Source organism: Rattus norvegicus, chromosome 6 (genome assembly GCF_036323735.1).
Source record: "Rattus norvegicus strain BN/NHsdMcwi chromosome 6, GRCr8, whole genome shotgun sequence".
In the NCBI taxonomy this organism is placed as follows: domain Eukaryota; kingdom Metazoa; phylum Chordata; class Mammalia; order Rodentia; family Muridae; genus Rattus; species Rattus norvegicus.
In genome coordinates, this window is record NC_086024.1 from 54,481,391 (window position 1) to 54,505,842 (window position 24,452).

Below are 24,452 nucleotides of genomic sequence, written 5' to 3' on the forward strand. Positions count from 1 at the left end.
TATTTTATTTTCAAGCTGTAAGCCTAGATTGGGTAGATTTGGGAGCTGTTCTAACTTACAACTCAGCCAGATGTCCCCTGTGACTCGATGTTTCTCCTGGCATGTGCTCAGGGCCCATCGTCTCTCGTGGTGGTTTTCTCCTCTCTCTCTCCCCTTGATTTCTCTTCATGGTCCCTGTGAGATCCCAAGCCGTGGAACTTTGCTCTGTCCCCTTTCTTTTGACAGCCCAGGCTGTCTTTACTAACCAATCAGGGATAACTTGGGTGTGAGGTTTATACAATAACAACTGGTATACATGAGGATGTCCTTGTCCCTGAGGCTCTCCTCACTGGAGGGCAACCAGATCTTGGGGTATAGAATTTAGCACTTGAATGCAAATAGCATCAGACCAATCCCCCTACATGCATGTTTTTCCATTACCTGTCAACTAAATCCAGCTTCCTCTGCTCAGATGAGAGGTCTAGAACGTCCTTCTTCACCCCCACTCTTCTGCCCTTCAGATGTCACTCCCAGCATGGCTCTTCATTTGTATTTCACTCCATTTGCACATCAGCCCTAATTACCTATGTCATTACTCTTTTTGATGTTTCGATCATATTAGTATCTTAAGAGCTATTCCAGAAGTCACTTTCCCTATAAAACCTTTCCCGGTTCCTTAGCCAGAATGAACTCTTACCACACTTGTGTTTTCTCAACTCTTTATTTAAACCTCTTTTATCACACTCTATGATATGGTTAGTATATGCTCAGCCCAGGGAGTGTCACTATTAGAAGGTGTGGCCTTGTTGGAGTAGGTGTGGCTTGGTTGGAGTAGGTGTGTCACTGTGAATGTGGCCTTTAAGACCCTTATCCTAGCTGCCTGGAAGTCAGTATTCTGCTAGCAGCCTTCAGATGAAGATGTAGAACTCTCAGAGTTCCTCCTGCACCATGCCTGCCTGGATGCTGCCATGCTCCCACCTTGATGATAAAGGACTGAACCTGTGAACTGGTAAGCCATCCCCAGTTAAATGTTGTCCTTATAAGAATTACCTTGGTCATAGTGTCTGTTCACAGCAGTAAAACCCTAACTAAGACACTCTATCTTGTTTTCCTAGTCTAGAGACTTGTCTGTGTATCCCTGGCCAAGGGTGTGTTAGGGGACACCTGAACACACTGGCTTGTCACAGGTTTTCCTCCTGTAGTCAGGGGTGAATGCCCTTGGTTCCTCTACCAGATGTTGTGGTGCCTGCCTTATGTTTGCTTCCCAGAATCTTATAGCACAGCTGAGTTTCGTACTACACATAACAGACAATGAGCTAAGGTCCTCTGAAGAGAGTGGTTTTGGTCTCAGGAACCATTTCCATATAGGTTTTGGTGACACTAAACTACTCTCTGTTATTGGTCTCAATATTCCTGTGGCTTTATCTTCTACCCCTCAGTACCACCTCTAAAATTAGCTTATAGACTATTCTAGCTGTGTCTGAGGGATCTGTGGTGGTGTTGCCCAAACTCAAAATGAAGACAAAAGCAGAAACATAGCCAGCAATTGTTTAGGGTTGGTCTGTTGCTATGGATTGCAATGCTAAATACTGGCTCCCAAGATCTGGGATGAAAAGATCATCACGTACACAAAATGATGCTATGTAACCTTGCTCCCCAAGTTACCCCTGATTGGTCAATAAAGATGCCTACAGCTTGTAGCTGGGCAGAAGAGAGGTAGTTGGGCCTTTGGTTCCCAGGCCTGGGGTCTGAGGAAGAAGAGGAGAGAGCAGAAGAGAGAGAAAGACACCATGGGGTAGTTGGATCATTTGAGCATGGCCATTAGGGTGGCCAGTTGAAGTGAGAGCAGTCCAGGCAGGACCTGGCAAGTTATATCTTAGGGTTATTGACAGGGATACAGACTAAGTAACATAGAGGGTTGATATCTGCCCAGCTCTAATGCTTTTAAGACTTATCATAAACATAAAGGTTTTGTGTCTTTTACCTGAGAACTAAATAATAAAAAGTGATAGAAAGCCCCATTAATATTTATCACAACAAGCAATTCTTCAAGTGTTCGAGGTGTCAGCACACAGCTCAGATCGTCTTTGCCTCTGTTTAGATAAGGGAAAAGGGCTGACGCCTGTGCTCAGAGCCTGGGGACTGGGTATCTTGAATGTTTCTCGCTGGCTGATGTTTGGTTTCATGCTTGTCAGTGAACCTGTATCTGACAAAACCAGAAGACAGAAGAGGGAGTGTGACAGAGCAGAATGATCACTTTGTAAAACACGACTCACTGTGTGCTTGCTTGCTGGACTGACTGACTGACAGCCCTTGTGACTCTGCTGTCTCTAGATCTGATTGACATCACCAGGCAATGACTGTCCCAGGCACTATGCTGAGTTCTTTCACATTGCTTATTTATTTTGTCTTTGGTTTTAATTAAAAAACAATTCTTAAATATATTCTCTATGTATTGACACATAGAAGATTATCTCCAAACTTAATGGTTTGAAAGCACAACATCATGTCACCATTTTCTTACTTTAATATATTCAAATTATTTCTTTACCTCCTTGTGGGCCTGCAGAGGGAACCCAGGGCTAGGGATGAACCTCACTGCCAACCCCTCATTGTTTCATTTCAGGACTTCAAGCATGGGTTAGATGTACCCTGTGGCTCTTGATCTCTTAAAGTTTCTGCTTGAAGGTGTCCATGTTTTTACCTTCTGATGTATCTTCTGATGGAGTTCAGCTAGTGGCTAAGACCTTGGATTCCTTGTCACCCAGACCTTCCCACAGAGCAACTCCTGATTGGAGGACAACTCTGTTAAGCTGAACATTTAAGAATGAGAGAGCTAGAGAATGCCCATAGGATGAAAGGCACAGGTTTTATAACCCAATTTGGAAATGAACTCAGGTAATCTTTACCACACTTCACTTGCCAGGAGCATGTTGCAAAGCCTTGTTCATATTCAAGGCAAGGGGAAATCACAAAGGCAGGGGTACCAGGAGGCAGAGATCACTACGGGCCATAGTACCTGCCACTGATGCAGATCTGTGCTCACTTCTAGGTATCATGCAGTTGATGGGGTATTTGTCACATGTGTTGAACAGCATGTCTGTCAGTAGTATTTCTTGAGCACAGAGTGGATATGACTTCAACCTTGTTTGTCTTTGTTCCCTCACAGAATCTATTAGCCATCTGGAGTCTTGTTGTGCTCAGTGTTGGAAAGCTATAAGGTAAGCCTTGGCTTCACCTAGGAGCCTGTGGGAAATCAGACTCTTGGGATTTTCTCAGACCTCACCCCTGATGTCCTAGTTTGCTGTGATAAACACTGACCAAGATCAACCTGGGAGAGGGGGTTTACCTGACTTAGGTTAGAATAATAATAACAGTTGTTCTGCACCGAAGAAACTAAGACTCTGGTAGCTGCTTGGTCCTTGAAGCTGGGTACCTAAGCTGGGTCGCCTCACACTGGAGAGGCCAGCAACCTTGTAGTTCCTCAGTCCACAAGGCTGGGTACCTCCACCATCCTGTTTTGGGACCCCAAACCAGGAGAGTTCCTGGAGAGTTGCTGCACAAAAATGTAAGCCTGGAAATGCTGGTTCTGATATCAGGGAAGGACTTGTTATCAGAAGCAACAGGTAAATCAACAGCATCAGATGGGGAAGCCCAGGAGGGCAGAGGGCAGTAACTTTCCTCCCACCACATCCTCTCAAAAATCTGGCTTTGCCAGGTGGTGATGGCACACGCCTTCAATCCCAACACTTGGGAGGCAGAGGCAGGTGGATCTCAGAGTTTGAGGCCAGCCTGGTCTACAGAGTGAGTTCCAAAACAGCCAGGGCTACACAGAGAAACCCTGCCACAGAAAACAAAAAATTCCGGACTGTTACTAGGTGATGCTCACACTTGGGTGGGTTTTCCCATGTTGATTTAGGTCACCAGGATAATTCTGCATACAGGGCTACCTATCCTGGTAGTTCTAATTTGTAGCAAGTTGACATTAAAAACTGTCACATCTGGTCTGTGGGATCCAAATGGGCAGTGCAGTAGGTTCATGAGCACAGTCTATGTTGTATAGAAGCAACAAAGTAAAAGTAATAAAGAGATCCTTCTTAATAATCTTAGACAGAGCACGAGCTACTGCACGGCTTATGTCACATAGCAGGTGATTAAACCTGAAGGCTGGTGTTTGGCTCTAGAGTAAAGCTACGGGAAAGTGCGCTTTTCTAAATAATATTTCATTTGGGAAACATAGGTGACACTAAAGCAAAGACATTAAATATGTTATAGGGGGATTTTGATATGAAACACTGGACAAAGCAAAACGAGAACTGACAGGAAGCATTTCAGTGGCTGGTTCCTAAGTGTTAAGAGATGTGGAAGAGATGGGGTTGGAGATGGCACTGGCTGCTCTTCCGTAGGACCCGGGTTCTATTCCCAGAACCTACATGGTGGCTCACAGCCATCCATAACTACAGTTTCAGAAGATCTAATGCCCTGGCCTTCACTGGCATTGTATGTACATGATTTATAGACATACATGTAGTTAAATCACCCATACAATAAAATAAAAGTAGGTACTTTAAAAAAAAAGAGAGAGAGAGAGAGAGATATGGAAGAGTATTAACTGCAAAAAAGTAAGCGAGAACATTCTAGAATAATGAAATTTTTTTTTTATCCCGACCAAGGTAGCAAATACATAAGCTTATAGGTCTGCTAGCACTCACCAAATTATACATTTAAAAATTAGTGAATTTCACATAGGTAAATCCTCCATCAGGCTGATAAAAAAGGTGAAGAAGGGAGCACTTAAAACTGATTGCAGTGTCTCTGTTTAATCTATAATAGGCCCAGAGTCGGGAGCTAATTTGCATTGATTAGAATAGTTCCTCAGAGAAGCTTGATGCTATTTTGAAGATATTGAATGGAAATTATTTTTGCCTTGAAGTCTTATTGGGGAGACATCGGTAAAGAACTCTCGGAAGTCACATGCCATGGATGGAGCCACCAAATTCTGTGATTCCGAGATTCTTCAGGCTTTCTTGGAGGAGACCAACCAAACAACAGGTAACACTTATTGAGTGGTAACTCCAGGCCAGACTGTAGGCCGCCAACGCGTCTCATCTGTTTTTCCATTTAATTGCTGCTGCGAATCTGTAGAGCCTTACTTCACTGTAAATATGAGAGCCGACACTGGAGAGACTGGATAATGAAAATTTTCAAGTGAAAATTGACACTTGGTTTTGGATGTCCTAACACCAAATGTGCCCACTCTTTTCCCTGTCCCATCTATTGTAAACTGCTACTGCCTCACTTGCTCCAACTGGAAAATAAATTTTTCCTGGCTTAGGATCTGCACTGTGGTCACAACGTAACCTGCTCACTCTGCATGGCTTCTAGGGCCTGTGACTCTCGGAATCTTTTAGTTACTTTTGTCATTAATTTATTTATTCATTTTACATCCCAATTGCAGACCCCTCCCTATTCTCTTCTCAATCCCACCCTTACAAATCCCTCCCCCAGTTACCCCCTCTTCTTCTCATCAGAGAAGGGGAAGCACCCTTGGGTACCATCCCGCCCTGTGACATCTAGTCCCACTAACCTAGTGACTCATCTTCTCCCACTGTGCCCAACCAGGCAGTCCAGGAAGGGGAAGGTGATCTGATGGCACGCAACAAAGCCGAGACAGCCCTCCTTTTAACTGTTAGGTGACCCACAGGAAGACCAAGTTGCACGTTTGCTCCAAACATATAGGGGGCTTAGGTCCAGCCCCTTCATGCTCTTTGGTTGGTAGAGCAGTCACTGTGAGTTGCCCATAGGCCCAGGTTAGTTGACTCTGTAGGTCTTATGATGTCCTTGCTCCCTCTCCAGCTCCCTCAATTCTATCTCCCACTTTCCCACAAGACTCCTTGACCTCCATCTGACGTTTGACTGGGTCTCTGCATCTGTTTCCATCAGCTGCTGGATGAGGCCTCTCAGGAGACAGTGATGCTAGGCTCCTGTCTGCAAGCATAGCAGAATATCATTAATAGTGTCAAGGGTTGGTTCTCTCCTATGGGAAGGGTCTCAAGTTGGGACAGACATTGGTTGGCCATTCCCTCGATCTCTGCTCCATTTTTATTCCTGCATATTTTGTAGGCAGGACAAATTTGGGGTTGGAGGTTTTGTGAGTGGGTTGATGTCCCTTTCCCTCCACTGGAAGTCCTGCCTGGCTACAGGAGGTGGCCACTTCAGTCTCTATATCCACCACTGATAGGAATCACAGCTAGGGTCACCCCTATAGACTCCCCAGAACTTTCTCTATCCAAGGTCTCCAGCTAGTCCCAGAGATGCTCCTCACTGATTTCTGTTCTCACTACTAGTCCTCTCCTGCACCCCCTCTCCCCACATCTGATCCTCACTCCTCCCACCCTCCATGTTCTCCTCCTCATACTCAGTTCCCTCTCTCCATCCACCACTGATGACTATTTTGTTTCTGCTTCTGAGATTCAAGCACCCATCCTTAGGCCCTCCTTGTTACTTAGTTTCTTTAGGTCTGTGGATTAGAGTGTGGTTATCCTATACTTTGTAGCTAATGTCCACTTACCAGTGAGTATATACCTTGCATGTCTGGGTTATCTCACTCAGGATGACATTCTCAAGTTCTGTCACCTGCCTGCAAATTTCATGATGTCATTGTTTTTAATGGCTGAATAGTATTCCATTGTGTAAAAGTAACACATTTTCTTTATCCATTCTTCTGTTGAGGGTCATGTAGGTTGTTTCTAGTTTCTGTCTATTATGAATAAAGCTGCTATGAACATAGTGAAACACATACCCTTGTGTGACAGTGGGGCATCTTTTGAGTATATGGCCAGGAGTGGAATAGCTGGGGCTTGGAGTTGAACTATTCCAAATTTTCTGGAAAACTGCCAACTTGATTTCCAAAGTGGTTGTACAAGTTTGTGCTCCCACCAGCAGCGGAGGAGTGTTCCCCTTGTTCCACATCCTTGCCAGCCTGTGCCCTCACTTGAGTTCTTGATCTTAGCCATTCTGTCCGGAGGTAAGATGGAGTCTTAGAGTCGTTTGATTTGCATTTCCCTAATGGCTAAGGATGTTACATATTTCTTTAAGTGCTCCTTGGCCATTAAGGAATACTCTGGTAAGAATTCAGAATCCTTTAAATTTCTGGAGCTTTAAGGTGCCAAGCCTATTTACTTACTGAAAGCTTGCAAATGTGTCAGTTCACATTGAGCAATTAGTACCTGAGGAAGGAATTGCTCTTAAAGTGAGAGACTGTTTTCTCTGGTTTCTGAAACTGTGAAACTGTGGATTGAGCAGAGCTGGGGTGAGAATGGGACCGGAGTCGGGAGAGTCAAGAACTTGGCACTTCTATGTGGCTATGAGACTTCCTCAGGGGAAACCCTTAGTAGCCACAGGACTGGTAGCTTAACGGAACACATGCTTTCTGATGATGTAAAGGAAAGGTGGTGTGTGTGTGTGTGTGTGTGTGTGTGTGTGTGTGTGTGTGTGTGTGTGAGAGAGAGAGAGAGAGAGAGAGAGAGAGAGAGAGAGATATTAGCGTAGACTTGGCCATCAAATGCATCAGGTTGTAGAAAGCCACTGTTCAACCGTAAACCTTGCAATGGTCGGAAACCATGGACGGCTTTCTACCAGACAGTAGGAAACTATTTTAATCCTAAACCAGAAGATTCTGGGGTTGATTGTCAGGTGATTTGCTCCTCTGCTGAGGGGCACACAGTGCTGCTCCATACTGCAAAGTGGCCTTGCATTCCTTGATAGGCCACAGTCCCCCTGACTCAGAACCACACAGAGTCCGGCATAAGGGGTAATTCTTACTGAAGCAGCAGGCAGGGAGATTAACTCAGTTGTGTTAATGAGAAAATGCTTAGAAAAGAACCTGACATTCACAAGGAGTGAGAAGGAGGCTGTTTGCACCTCCCTGACTTCAGATGTGAGCTCAGCAGGACCACACAGGCAGCACCCCGCTGAGAAGAGCTGCAGCGAGCAGGACTCCCCAGATGGAGATCTCTGCATGGCACTGCACTGGCACGTCAGGCATGTGGCAAGCCCACCTTCTTCAAAGCACTGCTGAGGCTGAAGAGAAATCAAGGACAGTGTTAGGGTGAGCAATCACCAACAGGTAGATAAGGCTGGAGACTCTAAGGCCATTGTCTTCATGCTCCAATTTCCAACAGTGGCTTTGAAGCCTCTGCTCCATAATATGGGCTTCAAGCTTAGTTGTTGTTTTTTTTTCCTCTGAGCTTTTAGTGAGGCTTGATCTATGTTAAAAGAGACAAAGAGACGATTGTCATGTGGAATTCATCTTTTCTTTTCAAAATGAAAATATTAATGCTTCCTCCTGGTTAAGAAACCCAAATTCCCCAAAATCTAAGTGAAAAAAGTTACTACTAATAGTATAAACTATAGTTCACGGACACTCAGGAGGCTGAGGCAGGAAGATCACAAGCTCAAGGTCTGCCTGGGTTACAGCGTGAGTTCAAGGCAAGCCCACGTGACTTAGGCTTATATGTTGAAAGAAAAAAGAAAAGAAAATGGCTGGAGATACAGCTTAACAGTAGAATGCTTCTCTTCCATGTATAAAGTCTTAGATTCAATTCCCTAGTACGCTCAAACAAAATCAAACACCAGTATGATATCTATCTATCTATCTATCTATCTATCTATCTATCTATCTATCTATATCTGTATATCTATCTATATCTATATATCTATGTCTGTATATCTATCTATATCTATCTATATCTGTATATCTATCTATCTATCTATCTATCTATCTATCTATCTATCTATCTATCCACCTCCTCTCAAACTTTTTATGTGTATGTATGTATCACCTACTACCGTTTACATTTTAAAATTTATGTTTGAGACAGGGTATCTAGCACAGGCTGGCCTCAAACTCCTTAAGTATCAGAGAATGACCTTGAATGTCTGATCCTCTTGCCCTTAGCGTTCACGTTAGCCTTATAGGTGTGCACCTTCACTAGTTTAGTCAGCACGAGGGGTTGAAGCCACACCTTTGTGTTGCTGGGCAAGCACTAGGAACTGAGCTACACCTCTGGATCCTAATTCAATGGCACTCAGCTAATTGATCTCTTGCAGAGAGGCTCTTAGGTTGTTTGCAAATTTTAGTCATAGAGAATCGTGGTGACTGCTTTACCGGCTTTCATTAGTGTGTGGACATGTGTAGACTAGAGGTCAACATCAAGATCCTGCTTTATTACTCTTCATCTTGAATGTTTGAGGCCGGACCTTTTACAACCGGAAGCTTACAGATTTGCAGAGGGCAAAACGGCCTTGTGCACACAGAGAAGCACCGGAGAAGCCAGGGAAGTTAGACACACAGCTTGCCCCTTCAGCTGAACGAGGTCCACAGCTGGTTCTTCCTAGAATGCCAGAAGTGAGGGAGTTTTACAGCCTAGTGATTCTTTGCTGTCTGATAAGACAGGCTCTGCCCGTGTCTCCCAGTATTTACTTACCCCAGACCCTTTCCTATGAAATCCTGAGCATTGCTTCTAGACCATAAACCCATTTGTTAAAGTGATGTCACTTGCAGTTTACAACAGCCCAAGCGACTTCTAGGTTATCTTAGGGCCAGGCCAATCCTGGTCCCACAGGCATTATGTTCACATCAGGTATTCTCCCTAGAACGTTATCTTCAACACTGTTTCTAAGTCAAGAAGAAACCATCCTATGGATGAAGCCATATGTACTTTGCAAAAAGCTTCAAAACAAACATGTCTTAAAATTGTTGTGCATTTGGGACTAAGTTAACTGTTATGTGAATACCTTTTTCCCCCAAAATTGTCCTTTGCTTAATATGACTAAAGTAAAATGATCTGGGACAGACTCTAAAAGTTCTGGTTCAGCACTGGCTACAATGAAATCCGGCTAAACAGAGTTCCATATCTTGTCCTGATCATTTTCCCGTGGCTGCTGTGAAGCCTACAAGGGAACACCACACAGATTCTGCTAAATTAGCTGGTTAACTGGCCACAGAGAGAGCGCTGGGCGCCTGAACGCAGGTCCTTACGTATGCACTGTTTGGTATTCTGTCTAAGCTCCACCCTCATAGCTACCTGGGAATAGCCAGGTATGCTCCGCCCCACAGTTGCCTGGCAACAGCCAGCTGTGCCTCTCTTACCCTCTCTTCCTCCCTCCCCTCTTACCTGCTCTTGCTCTTTGTTCTTCTCTGTTCTTGCCCCCTTCCCCGTCCTCCCCATTCCACGTGCCCGTGGCCGGCTACCTTTCCGCTCTTCTACTCTTCTCTCATTAAACCTTTCCACGTGGAACCATGGTGGCTAGGTGTGTTTTGTCCCTGCACGGGCCGAGATTTTAAACCTAACATGCACGGCATAACTTTATCCACTGAGCCATCTCCCCAGCTCCTGATAACTATTTCTGATGATTAGTCTTTACGTGCTTCGTCCTTTCTGATGGACAAATTCTTGGATGTGGACCAACTAAGGCAGAGAATAGATACAGTAAGTTTGATAAATCATATCTCGATTTACGGACTCACTCAGCTTTTGGTGTGTGACAGACAGGGTACCCTTTCCCTCGAGTCAGCATCAGCCTTGGCCAGAAACCAATTATGGCTGACTGAAGATGAGCGTAAGTTATTTTGATTGTACATGTTTAATAAACATTGTGTTCAGTTTGCTGTCATGGTTACTGGACATGCACAATTTATTCTCTGGAAATTCAATATTTTCAAGAAGTTTTTATTTTTAACCCACTGAATTAGAGTTTCTTGTCATTATTACCTTTGTCACAGTTTAAATTGGTTTAGATCTTTCTGACAATAGCAGAAAACATCAATGAAGTTGGCATGTAACTCCTGTGATACCCCCATAGAATTCCATGGAATGTTGTTAGTCACTTGGATCAGTACCCTAAGGATATCAGAACCAAATATCACAGACTGGGTGGCCTAAAACCATAGAAATCAATCTTGCCACAGTTCTAGAGGCCAGAACTCCAAAATCAAAATGTTGGCATCCTAGGAAGGGTCTAAGGAAAGGGTCCTCTCCGTCTTTTCCCTCCACATGTTCCTCAGCCTGCAGAAGGTTCATTCCAATATCGTGCTTGCCCCGTGTGTCACTTCTCTGCATTTAAGGAGACCAGTCATTGGACAGTATCTTAACTCGAATATATGTATAAAATCTGTTTCCAGATAAGATGACACACAGATACAGGAGCTAGGATTTTCATGTGCGTATTGAGGGTGGGACACAATTCAGCTCACAATATATTTCTACTAAGAAATATATTGCTGATGGGGCCTACTGCTTGACCATAGAAAGCTTGTCTAGTGTGTGTGAACTCTGGTGCTGTCCCTCCCCAAAGAAAACCGTTGACCTGAAACTCACTGGCAGTACTGCATTGGGGTTAGGGAGATGCTTTAGTCTGTAACAGCTTGCCACACAGGCATGAAGACCCGAGTTTGTATTTCCAGCAGAAAAAATACAGGGTACAGTAGTCTGAATGAATAGCCCCAGCATGGGATGAGCGGGTTGGGGAGGGCAGAATGGCTCACAGTTACAGGAGGTCCTCTGGGACTTGCTGGCCAGCTATTCCAGCCAGTCAGTGGAATGGTTGCAGTGAGAGAATCCATCTTAAAAAATTAAGATGGAGGGCAATAGAGGAAAGCAGCCAGTGTTGACCACTGGCCTTCATAAGACACACACACACACACACACACACACACACACACACGCATGCATGCAAGCACATACACACACGTGCACATATATACACATACACACACATACACACATATACACATACACACACATACACACACATACACACACATACACATATATACACACACACAACACACACCTATACACATAACACACACCTACACACACATACACACATGTGCACACATACACACACATACACATATATACACACACAAAACACACACACATACACATACACACACATCACACACACATACACATACACACACATATACACACCACATACACATACACACACATACACATACACACATACACACATACACACACATACACAAACATACGCACACAACACACACATACACAAACATACAAATATACATACATACACACACAACACACACATACACACACATACACATACACACACATACACACACCACATACACATACACACACATACACACATACACATACACACACATCACACACACACATACACATACACATACACGCACATCACACACACACATACACACACACACCACACACACATACACACACATCACACACACACATACACATACACACACATACACACACCACATACACATACACACACATACACACATACACATACACACACATACACACATACACATACATACGCACACAACACACACATACACACACATACAAATATACATACATACACACACACAACACACACATACACACACATATAGACACACGAAGAATTTGCATCACCAGCATCTGATGAACGCTATAGGAACTGGGACTCAGTCCATCTTGTTGCGTACTCAATTTCTCAGCACACTGCGGTTTCTCGTAGGCAATGAGCGTTCAGTAACGATTTCTTAAAATAAGTCTCAATTTTAAAATGAGTTTCAGAAACATTTGGAAGTTTAAACATTAAAAGATACACAAGATGTCAAATTCTTTTTTTAATTTAAATTAACATTTGTAATTAAAATACAGGAGACTGTCTTAGTTTCCAGATGGGGCTAGCTACGTGTGTGATTTAGAATTCCCTGGCCTGTGTCCTGAAAGGAGCCTGTGAGAACACTGGAGACTGGAATTGAGTGTGTTCACAAGAATTACTAGGTTGGGTTGAATTGGAAATAAGTCAACAGAACCTTTAAGAAATCCCAGCTTATTTTATTTTCTTCATATTGTTAAACATAATTGCCAATGATTTCAGAAATGTATTTTCTAATTTTTTATTTAACATTATAATCAGTTATCATGAATATAGGACTAACAGCTTCCAAATCATGCTATAGAATGCCCATACTGATCCTTAACGACTTACTGTTTTACCTATAGATTGGTACATCTCTCGGCCTATATCAGAGTAGTGTCTATTCGCAGTAGACGATCACCACAGAGACTCATGACTAGCCATGGTGCAGAATAAGAGCCTACGGAATACTCAGCCTTAAGTGGAGCCTCTAATCTTCTCCCTCTCCTTCCAAGCCTCAGTGATCATTGGAAGAGGGAGGGACCTGAGAGACCGGGAGACAGAGGTGGTGAATGGAGGCAAGGAATCAGAATCCTCCGGACACAGCAGAGAAGCTGCACATATGAACTCGTAGCAGTTATGACAAGTCCCATGAAAGCTGAAGCCACATCAAGTCCCAGCAGGGAGAGGACAGGTGGATACGAAATCCCACCCCAGCCAAGAACTATTGGCAACTGACAGTTGCTGGGAGAAGAAGTATTCTCTTAGAGTGTTGCCATTGATGAATGAAAAGAAAAAAAAGGGAGAGGACACAATTGGGTGGGTAAGGAAGGGGGTGGGAGTCTAGGAGAAGTTGGGTGAGTGGCTGCATATGGGTGCATGTGGTCAAAACTTTGTACACAATTCTCAAAGAACTAATAAAAATAAAACAAACCATCTCCTGAAAAAGATGTACTTGATATCAAGAGCTTTTTTCCTAGTTGATATGTTTTACTCATTATATCTTTCTGCATTTTTCAGAGCATCACCAAACCAGTAGGGTCATATTGGACCAAGTCTACAATGGATACTTTGTGTCTTTTTTTGGGGGGGGCAGTCTTAGATACACATAAATTGCTTTGACCTGACCCATCTGACCTGTGATGTGTGTTTTCTTCACTCAGCACTGAAGGTAGAGATACTGGTATTTACCCAGTGGCAGGAGGACCCTAGGTCTAGAACATTTTCAAAGGTATAGAGATCACCGGAATGTATCATTCACAGGAACGGCGAGGTAGCAAGCATGTGTGCAGGTGATTTTTGTTGATATGCTGGTCTATGGAGTTGAAAGTACATTATCTTGAAAATGGAAGAATGAAACTCAGTATGTGTCGTCATGTAGTTCAGCTTTAAGGAAAGGCTGGCTCATTTAAAGAGCTAATATGTATGCATGTGGTGTCGGAAGCTAAATATAGATCTACTCCGTAATTGTTTTATCATCCAGATCATCATTCCAGCAATTCAGATGAAAGGCAAAGTCTGTGTATGGTTCTTTACAGGCTTAAGCATGCTACCCTTTTGGAGTTAGAAGTCATTACTCTTCCTGTTCTTAGATCAGTAGGAGTTACGTTCCAGAAATGCCATGAAGTACCTAACTTACACTCATAGAGAGAAACACAATTTCAGCACAGGGCAGGGCCTGTACAGGAGACAGCATGATTTTAGAATGGTTACTTGCCAGGGATGAGGAGTTTTTTTGTAGATAGCTATGAGCTAGGGACGGTCTTGTGAGCAGGGGGGAAGGACTACCTGTACCATCCCGGACCAAATAAGGCTCCTTCCCCTGCATGGATAAGAGATTTAGCCGAGTACTTTGAAAACTTCCCAGGCTCATTTCACACTAAATGAAATTATAATCTGAAAGTGGGGTGATTTTAAAATGCAAGGGTGTGTTAAAACTGTCCCTGATGGTTCTTATTTGCAGCAGAATTAGGTGCTACTTGGCTTCTGTAGACACAAAGGGAAGGTTGGGCGCCATCTAATTAAAGCGTCTATTTTGACCATTTAAAAATTGTCAGAAAGAGTTATACCTGATTATATCTAAATATGGACATCTTTGACATAGTTCTTTTTATCAAATTAATGATAGCTAAAGATGTTTGATTAAATAATTTACTGATCTCTCTCGAAGGTGGATCAACATTGATAATATTTAAGAAATGAAAAAATACTTCAAAGGAAAATTGGTTCAATTATCTTTATGAACTCTGGGGTACCTCAAAATTTAAAAGCCCTGTAAGCTAAAAAATGAATATGTAAATGGTATTGTTATAAGCATAGAATACATTTGATAGCAGGTATCCTCTATTAACAAATAAAGAAAAATTTTAGATTTAAAAAGTGAAATTAAAGCATTTAGAAACTAATATTGTCTGGAACTCTTCTTTTAATAATATACTTTTTAAAAATCCAGGAAGCAGCTCCACAAATAAGTATCTCATGAGCCTACAGTGGACTTTCTTTTTCGAGTCATTTTCAGCTGTCTTTGAAGGTTCCACAAGTCCAGGTGAGGCAAGGTGGTGAGGCAGGGGAAGGCGGGGGAGGGGAGAGCAAGAGGGAAAGATGTCATTTGTAGGCATCCAAGGGTCCAGTTAGTGACCTCCTGTGTCTGTGCAGGAGACGGTGGCCGTGTTAGGTTATTCACTCTTGGTCAAAGGCCTTACCTCCACTTTTCATATCCATAACCCTTGAGTTACAGCAGCTGGGGAGGGTCAAGGTTCAGGCTCAGAGTCTGTGTTCCGTGTCTCCATCTCAGTGGCACACTAGGAGACAAACTGCTGACGGTATTCTGGTACTCTAAAAGCTAACTTGCACTCTTTGCTTCTAGCACATCACCGACATGTTTGGGCACGGAGGGGATGCTCGGAAACATCCTGTGAAGAATGCAGCAGAGCTTAGCAATGCTTGTACCCTTTTCTGCCAAGAGCTCGAAGAACACAACCAAAAGACATGGTGAACACATGTGACAACAGCTATTGCCAATTATTGTAACTAAAGGATTTTCAGAGTTATTCAATACAAGATCATCAGGCATACCAAGCCATTTAAAGTTCGAATATTGTTCAGCATCATGGAGACTGAGGCGGGGGGGGGGGGAGCAGCAGAGAAACCTTACACTGAATATTAATTAACCAAGCCATCAGTAATGCCAACATGTTTTCCTCTCGTGAAGAGTTCAGCTGGGGAAAGAGCTGTATTTCTGAAGTGCAGTGTTCAGAGAGTCCTATTGCATTCTAAATGTAACCCTGATGACTGACATGCTGGTTTGAAAGCTTTAGAACACTAAATTGCTTTGGGCTCTAGCACCAAATATCAAGCGGAGTGTTTCTCTCCTTGCTTGATGCCAAGAACAAGATGGAGGAACCAGTTAAACTGCACAGTCCATCCTTTGTCCCTGCAGACTTCAATCTGATCAAGGAAATACTTCTTGGCGTCCTCCTCGCTTCTCCCCACCATGAGGGCATCCCGGATGTATTCAATGTCCTCTTTGCTTGTCAGCTGCGGCATTCCTGTCATCAGCATCATGGAGAACAGGATGATCAGCAGGTTTGTGTGGTGGCGAAGAGCTAGGTAAGCCCTAACGCAGACATCCTGGGCAAAGGAGAAGGACATGCTGTTATCAGTGTGTTTCCGCTGGACCTTAAACGCTCCGGCTGACGGTGCTTTTTGGCTGCTACCAAGGGGGGTGGGTGGTTGTGGTGGTTCTGAAGACATGCTATTTCTTCAGATTCAAGTTCCTCCCTAGGAGAAGGTAGAGACATCTGTCCTATCTGAAGAGGCCTGAGACACCTTTGAGTACCATATGGGGATCAATAAGCTTTATGTGAGTAGAAGTAATGTTTGCCAAGAGCCCATGGATTCCAAAGAAATGAGGGGAATTTAGCTCTCACATTTATTTATTTATTTATTTATTTATTTATTTATTTATTTATTTGTTTGTTTGTTTGTTTGTTTGTTTGTTTGTTTGTTTTTACAATTTGTTGTATTTTAAGAAACAGATGAGTTTGCTCTCCACCATCTGATTTTCTAAATTATTGAATGAACTTAGGAATTTTAATTCAAATTCCCAACACTGAGCAAAAGAGGGTGCTTTGAAAACTGCGATGCTAGCTAGCCGAGCATTGGTGACTTAGGCCTGTCATCCCAGCACTCCGGAGGTTAAAGCAGGAGGATCACTGTGAGTTTGAGGCAAGCTTAGGCTACAGAGTACGTTCCAGATAAGCCTGGCCTACAGTGAGATCCTGCCTCAAGAAACCAAGAGAAAGGGGTTGGGGATTTAGCTCAGTGGTAGAGTGTTTGCCCAGCAAGCACAAGGCCCTGGGTTCGGTCCCCAGCTCCAAAAAAAAAAAAAAAAAAAAAAAAAAAGAAAGAAAGAAAGAAAAAAAAGAAAGAAACCAAGAGAAAGAAAAGAAGGAGAAAGGCAGAAAGACCCAAAGGCTTCTGCCTCCATACACGCCATTCAATGAGTCATGCCGTCCTGTTAAGCGACCAGCCATCTGTGCCATTAAATTATTTTAAAGCACAGGGAAAGGCAGAAGATGCTCAGTCTCATAAAATCAGGACTCAACCTAAACGGCATGACCTGGAAGGAGCATGTACAGAAAGCTGATGCTAATGATTGCAGGCGCTAATAGTTCATATTAAGAAACTATAAAAATGTAAAACAAAGATATGAACAAACAAACCAAAGCCCTCCTACACCATACTAAATAGGACTTATGCTCAAACTGTAAGATCTTCTGACCATAACTATATCCATTTACGGTTTTTATAAAATATGAAAACGAATATGACACTAAAATGTAACATTGCGAAGTACCAGACTTCATAAAAAATGATTTAAAATTCTAAAATGCCAGAAAATAAAACAAAAAGAAATAGAAAAAAATGAATTATAAAGTCAGAAAAGTGGAGATAAAATGATTAGTGTGTATAAATGATATGTTCGTTTTCCTGGACTTCTGAGGGAAAAAAATCAAATATTATTATAACCAGGTTTTGGTAAACTGTGCTTTGTGTCTTTGCGTGTATGTATGCATATGGAGGCCAGACATCAGTGCCAAGCCTTGGGTGGCTCCCTCAGTCACTCTCAACCTTATTGTTAGAGACTGAGTCTTTCTCGGGTCCTGGCCAGCAGACTCGAGAGCCACCCATTGCTGACTTCTCAGCACTGGGAAGTCATAGGCTTGTGCCACCATGATTGTCTTTATGTGGGTGCTAGGGAAGCTGAACTTGGGTCCTCACGCTTGTGCAGCAAGTTCTGTCCAGCTGAAGCATCTATCCACCCAGGCAAACATTTTATAAAAACAGTCAGAAATTAAAAAGATAATGTAAACAGTCACCAGCAGTTGGCAAGCATCATGAAAATCAGAAACAACAGCTGCTATGGGTATTGATAACAAGAAGAACACGGTACCTGGAATAAACACATTGCAAACTCATGTAGAACCCACTTAAAGAAACTGTAGAATTCTACTGTATCACATAAAGGAAGACTGGAATACATGAGATAACATAGCATGTTTCTCTGAAAGAAAACTCCTCCTCAGGATGTTTATGACACCTGGGTTAATCTACAAGCAGTGATTTCAGTAAAATTTCTCACTAATTAAATTCAGGTGTGGGTTTTAGTTCATTCAACCTAGTCAGGGTCGGAGAAGATGTTTTTAGAGATTACAGTAATGAAAAGCTGTGCTTGTCACAACAGGTATTAGGGCATTTTATGGGGCTGTGGAGATGGCTCAGTTGTTGAGAGCACTGGCTACTCTTGCAGGGCATCTGGGTTCTGTTCCCAGCACCCACAGATGGTTCACAGCCATCCCTGGTTCCAATTCTAAGGGGGGAAAACCCAACAACAAAACAAGACAAACAAAAACAGTTTTTGAAGCTATAACGAAAGGGTGAAATAGTATTTATTGTTTAGAAACAAAGGCAAGATGTCTTGTGGAATAGGATAAAAAGTGTTAAGACACAACAGAGTGCATAACAGTTGAGATGTCATTCAGACAAGCTCCGAGACTAGTGAGGAAAAGGTCTATTCTCTGATAAACGGGGGCTGCACAACTCATTATTCAGGGAAAATAAGGTTAAAATTTCACTTTCTGAGATATGCCAAAAGAAATTCCAGATGAACCAAAGGTTTATACATAAAGAGGCCAAATATTGAACTAATCAGGATTAGGAAGGTGCTTTACCAAGGTGGGGAAAATGGAGAAATTATAGAGATGTGGGGGAAATGGAGAAATTATAGAGATGTAAACACATCAAGCAACTGTTGAGGAAATCACAAAGAAAGCATTATTCAATGTGTCATATGACTGTCCTATCCTAAAGTACAGGCAAGGATATGCGAAAACTCATGCCACCAGACATGAGAGCAGACGAAAAACCTTGAAGAATGTGAATTAGCAAGCCGACCAGCAAAACATGAAGTATGGCAGAAACACTCCCATACGCAACAGAAAGGTTTTATTCTCTCAGTTTCTTACAGAGAGAACCTGTTCACCCATAATAGGTGATAGGCGGTCATAGCTGTGACTTTGCCGGCACACCACTTGATGACATTGTTGTTGTCATGATAGGGACTTAGCTGTGATGGTCAAATGTCACACTGGTCAAAACTCAGAACTGTATGCCTAAATTAGGTGAAAATTTCTGGCTGAAATATGCCTCAAAGTTTGAGTTTTAAAAGAATCTACCTGCTTTTCTCTAGATACGTCCATGAGAGGAACTGGACTTGTAACAAGTCGGACACTTTTTCCATAGATTTACCTACAAGCGAGAGTTCTCAAGAACACCATGCAGGAAGGTGGCAGCCTCAAGGCCCTATTGTAGGAGACGGATAAGGAGGCTGAAGAAAACTAAGCCGTAGGTCCTGAGACTCTGAGAATGGTGCTATCGGAGAATGAATGGACATGCGAACATGTGTTATGGACAGGAATAAGAAGAGTACATCCGGAGGATCCTTCCATCTCTGTCAATTAGCACAAGATGACTTTGCCTGTATCTACTAGTCACTCTTTCTTTATTACTGTGGCGAAGCCCACATCCTAAAGGAGAAAGGATTTGTTTCAGCTAAAGGTTTCAGAGTGATAGTCTTGCATTGTAAGTAAGACAGCATGGCAGGAACTTGAGGTAGCTGCTTGGTCACACTGCAGCAGACAGCAATCTGAGAACTTGGATAGGAATTGGAAACAGATAGAACCTTCAAAGAGCCTGTGACCCGCGTCCTCCAGCTGTACCGTATGTCCTAAGGTTCTACAACTTACCCACACAATGCTGTCAGCCCAGGACTGAGTCTCAAGAAGCAGGCAGGTATGGTCTCAAACCATAAAACACTGTAACATTTGCATGTGGCACAGTGACCACAATGACAATAGAGGTGAGGCTTGTGTCACACTGGATAGTGGAGGGTGGACATATTTACCCTAGCTTAGTCAAATGACCCAGATCATTCTGATCCGGTAAGGCAATTTGTATAAAATGTAGGCTCAGCTGGCTGCACAGCCTGAGTGTGCCAGATATGGCGGTCCCTTCCTCTGTTACCAGGATTCAGAATCTCCTCTTTGCTCACTGTGGCAGAAGTGCTGAAGTGGTCCCCAGAGCAGCTCTGGGCTGTTTCAGCTGCAGCCCAGATTTCAACTGTCACCTGGCGGCAGCCCCAGTACATCAGTGCTCTTGCAGGCCAAGTGATGCCTCTGATACCCGGAAATCATTTTCTTTGCTTATCCAACCCACCAAGGCATCTTGAGTTTCTTGGTAATTACAGAAGCTAAGTGCAGACTTCACCTCAGGCCACAGACTCATTAATTTGCCAACTCCTGTGCTTTTCACACAGACTTAGGGGGACGTCTTTCAGTTTGGAACCAGGAGTATGTTTTGATTTTTAATTATTTTTTCCGTTCTTCTATACACTATAGGCTCCAGGCAAAATCTCCTGCTGTGGGAGCCCACTGTGGGGTCAATCTCCTTTTTAATGGAAAAAATTTCAAGGAGGTAAATGAAGCCCAGACAAAGTTGCTGTCACCCTAATCCATAGGTAAATAAATACTTTCAGGTGATGGTGAGTAGATGCACCTATTCCTGTGCCCAAAGAGATACAAATGAGAAAGGAACAGCTTTCCCCGGTTCCTTGAAGGCCACCCCACCTCGATGAGCTATCATCTGGAGGACACTGAGGAGGGAATTCAGAACCTTAAGCATGCCCAGTGAGCACTGTATTAGTAAACTTCGTTCCTGGCTGTGTGGCTGGGTTTTGTTGGTTTTAGCTTGTTGGATGAGTGCTGACTTTGACGTGCAGGCTCTTCTATGAGAAAGAGACGTCTTCCCTAAACTTAACTGTATATTCCACATTTGGCACACAGAAGGTCCAGGTTCTGGACTGACTGCGTAAGGCTTAAAACTCGAGTGCAGACATCACTGTCCTCTGTTGAAGGTGGGGCGGAACAGCAGCTAACAGCGGCTTCACATCTAGTTGAATGAACTCAAAGTATTTGGCTTTCTTAGTGACAATCAGGGAGGTCATTTGGGCTCCTTTGGGCCTCAGTGTTTTCATCTGTAGGATGAGTACAACGGTAACACCCATTTCATATGGCTGTGGTGAGAAATAAGTGCTATGTAACGAGTTGATTTTCATTATGAAATACTACAAAGAATTGCCTCATTGCACACACTTCCCAATGCTAAATGCGTTGGTTTCTTATGCAGACTGTCCACCAAAATGATCCCTTTAGCAGGTGAAGGGAGTGGGAGTGGCTGAGTACTTTTTTACAACCCGTATGGAAAGGACTGTCTTTGCACTGGCTCACGAGGAAGGGCACATTGCATGTTGCACTCTGGGCATCTACAGATGCTTCTTTTCTTTGGGGGACTCATGTTTGGGTACTACTCCACCAACTCAAGCCCCAGAAGTTTCATTTCTGTCCTTTATACTCAGTGACAAGGCTTGTGAGCATGTCCTGGTCACATTGCTTCAGCCCGGAGGACTGTGGTTTGAGTGGCTAAAAGGATGTGGCTGGGGAGCTCAGGGGAAAACCCAGAACACAGAAGTTACTGCCTGTTGAAAGTGATTTTTTTTTTCTTCCATAGTTCAAACACTGTTCTTCTCAACTGCCTGGGAGAGGCTGTGTGCTACTGAGTAAAGAAGAAAGTCTGATTTGGGGGACTTGGTTTCATGTGCTGCTTAATGTGGAAAACATTCCATTACCAATGAGGACATTAGCTGGCACGCTCTTCATTAGTAGGTAATAAACAGGCTGAGCCTGCATAGTGCATCTGCTCCTAATTTCATTGCTGTCTAAATTCCTTAATTGTAGCATCTACGCCCCGAAAGAAAGAAATGTTTTTATAGGCTACCACCTCCGCACGTCTTAGAAACAAAGGAATTCATTACCATTTCAGGATCCAAACCTTGCCTTGATTTATTAACCATCCCAGTCACTGAACCAACTAATCTGACCCATGCCATCAACTAATTCTTAACCGCTGAAGAGCAGGTCTAGAGTGTTCAAGGTCATAGGGATACTTTTTCTAACAACTGAAGCCCTCCATTCTCCCTAGAGATCAACTGTGCATTTTCAGTCAAGTAAAGAAATGACATCAGGACCATGAAACAGAAACTCCAGGGAGAGATTCTGAGGCTGAGGGGCAGGAGAGAAAAACTGTCAAATATTCATCACTGAACAAAAAAAAAAAAAACCTCAAAAGCCTCTGTCTGCCTAAGGGACAGTAGAGAAAACAATAGTCTACTCCAAGGCATGCAGTAAATGTATTTTAAATAAAAATCAATGTATTGGCCAGCCAACATTCTTAGTATTTATCTTAACAAACCAGAAAGGGTTGATTCATAGACTTAACAGTGCAGGAAGAAACTGTGGTAAGTCTGAGCACGTAGAGTGTCTGATCCTTGGCTATTCACTTATTGAGGTGGAATTAGTAGTTTCATATTTATGGACTTGAACATGAGTCACAAACTAGCTGTTTGCCATGGGAAGGGATATACCATTGTCTCTCAAATATTTAGATAAAAATTCATTAGGAATACAAAGGCTATATTTAAATTGTTTTCTTTAAATCTGTATTAAGAATGGTCTTTGTGTGTATATCTCTATCTCTGTTTCTTTCTGTGTGTGTCTCCCTCCCGACCACCGTGTGTATCTTCCAGCTTTGTACCAAAAAGATTTGAAGTGATCTATTTGGATATATAAAAGAAAAATTAATGTAACTTAAAGGTAGAAGAAAAAAGGAAGGGAAATATTCATAATAGGCCACTGAAATAAATAACCTACAGATTTTTCATATTTACAAACCACGATCTTCAACTATATTTCTAGCCAAAGGAACTGTCTAATTCATATCACCATCCAACTTTGAGAAGTTAAAAACAAAATCAAACCTCATTTATGAGAAGCAGTGCTTTTATAGAAACTGAGACCAATGGAATTTCCCAAGAAGGATGTTGTGGAGAGCACGCTTGGAAGAGAATGAAACACACACCTTGTAGTATTGTAAAGTAGACACAGCAATCCTTTAAAAGGAGCTAAACATCTAAAGGATGCCTTGGTTGACATGCTGAGTGGTGTTTAAAATGACCAGGGCTCTAACATCTTGGATGTCGAATAGCATTTCATGCTGGTGGATTAGTCCATAAATGACTTTACTGGTGTCCTAATGCCATGCCTCCAAGCCTAGATTTGTATCTGTTCCAGATAAACCAATTCCCAAGAATCTGAAACCCCATGAGAGTCTTTTCCTGAGGGAAACACCTTATCAACATGTTCAAACTCTTACTCTTTTGTATGTGACTTAGGGGTAACGTGGAGAGATGAGGAATACTCAGTCTTCATGCTGGGATGGAGGAGGCTGAACCTCCTTGTTAACTGGCCAGAGTGAAAAATCCCAGGATAGGTACACTTGTCATCTCCTACTTGACCTAATTAGTCATTAATTAGGGTAATTTGTGCTTAACCAATTGTGTTCCAAATGACTTTCCTTTGCTCTGCTCCCTCCCTCCCTACCCAGCCGGGGCCCTGTTTCGATCGATGTGCATTTTCCTTCCCAACTCAGATTCCAAGAGAAGACTCCACAGAGACCCGGGTCACACCCAGACTGAGCAGTTGTACTTTGTGTTCCTGAATACTTATTGCCTGTACGTTGCCAACCTACGTTCTTGCTCATGGCGTTTTTTTTTTTTTTTTTTTTTCTTCCTGCTTGGCTGTTCCTTCCTCTCCCTGCATCTATCAGTAAGATGAAATTAAATTCATCCCCAAAGGCTCCCTTCTAGGAATAGCCCTCTCCTGTCTTCCTGGCAGGATTAATTATTCTCTCCACAATTCACTCTCTGTACACTCTACACAAAGCATTTGCTGGCATGGCACGGTGCCAGTCTGACTTCCGAGGCTGCTGTGCCTTCGCTTTGGGTCATCAGTGCCCGGTGTGGTGTTCAACACACTGCGGATAACCTGCCCATGCTAGATGGCTGAAAGCCTTCTGTACAGAACACAAGGTAGAGCTCGGGCAAGACTCACTGCTTTAAAATGACAAGGAATTGGAGAATAGTTACATCTGGAGAGGATTGGAGTGGGCAGACCTCTTAGCCTCTTCAAGAACAATACTGGAGCTTTTGTCCCGGCCCTGTGCCAGTGTCCTGTCTCACATGTGGTGAACACAGCTTGATGATAACAGGGATGGACCGGGAGGCTGGGAAGTGCAGCCAGCAGGTAACAGACAAACAC

General features: G+C 43.0%; 1 protein-coding gene and 1 long non-coding RNA gene across 6 annotated transcripts in view; one reads left to right on the forward strand and one right to left on the reverse strand.

Annotated features, from left to right (window-relative positions):
* The first annotated feature begins 831 nt into the window (after positions 1–831).
* On the forward strand, positions 832–13,352 carry LOC134479360 (uncharacterized). 2 transcript variants are annotated; one of them, XR_010052586.1, is made up of 4 exons: positions 832–988; positions 3,149–3,200; positions 4,813–5,031; positions 13,047–13,352. It is a non-coding gene; the product is annotated as an uncharacterized LOC134479360 (long non-coding RNA). The 2 variants fall into 2 exon arrangements; XR_010052585.1 differs by having other exon boundaries at positions 841–988; positions 4,913–5,031.
* Positions 12,857–24,452, reverse strand: part of Pik3cg (phosphatidylinositol-4,5-bisphosphate 3-kinase, catalytic subunit gamma) — a 35,317-nt gene continuing 23,721 nt past the window's right edge. For 3 of the 4 annotated variants that reach the window (XM_006240003.5, XM_003750140.6, XM_006240004.5), the window contains exon 11: positions 12,857–16,311. In XM_006240003.5, coding sequence (XP_006240065.1) covers positions 16,033–16,311 — 279 coding nt within the window. In that variant the 3' untranslated portion in view covers positions 12,857–16,032. 4 annotated transcript variants of the gene reach the window in all.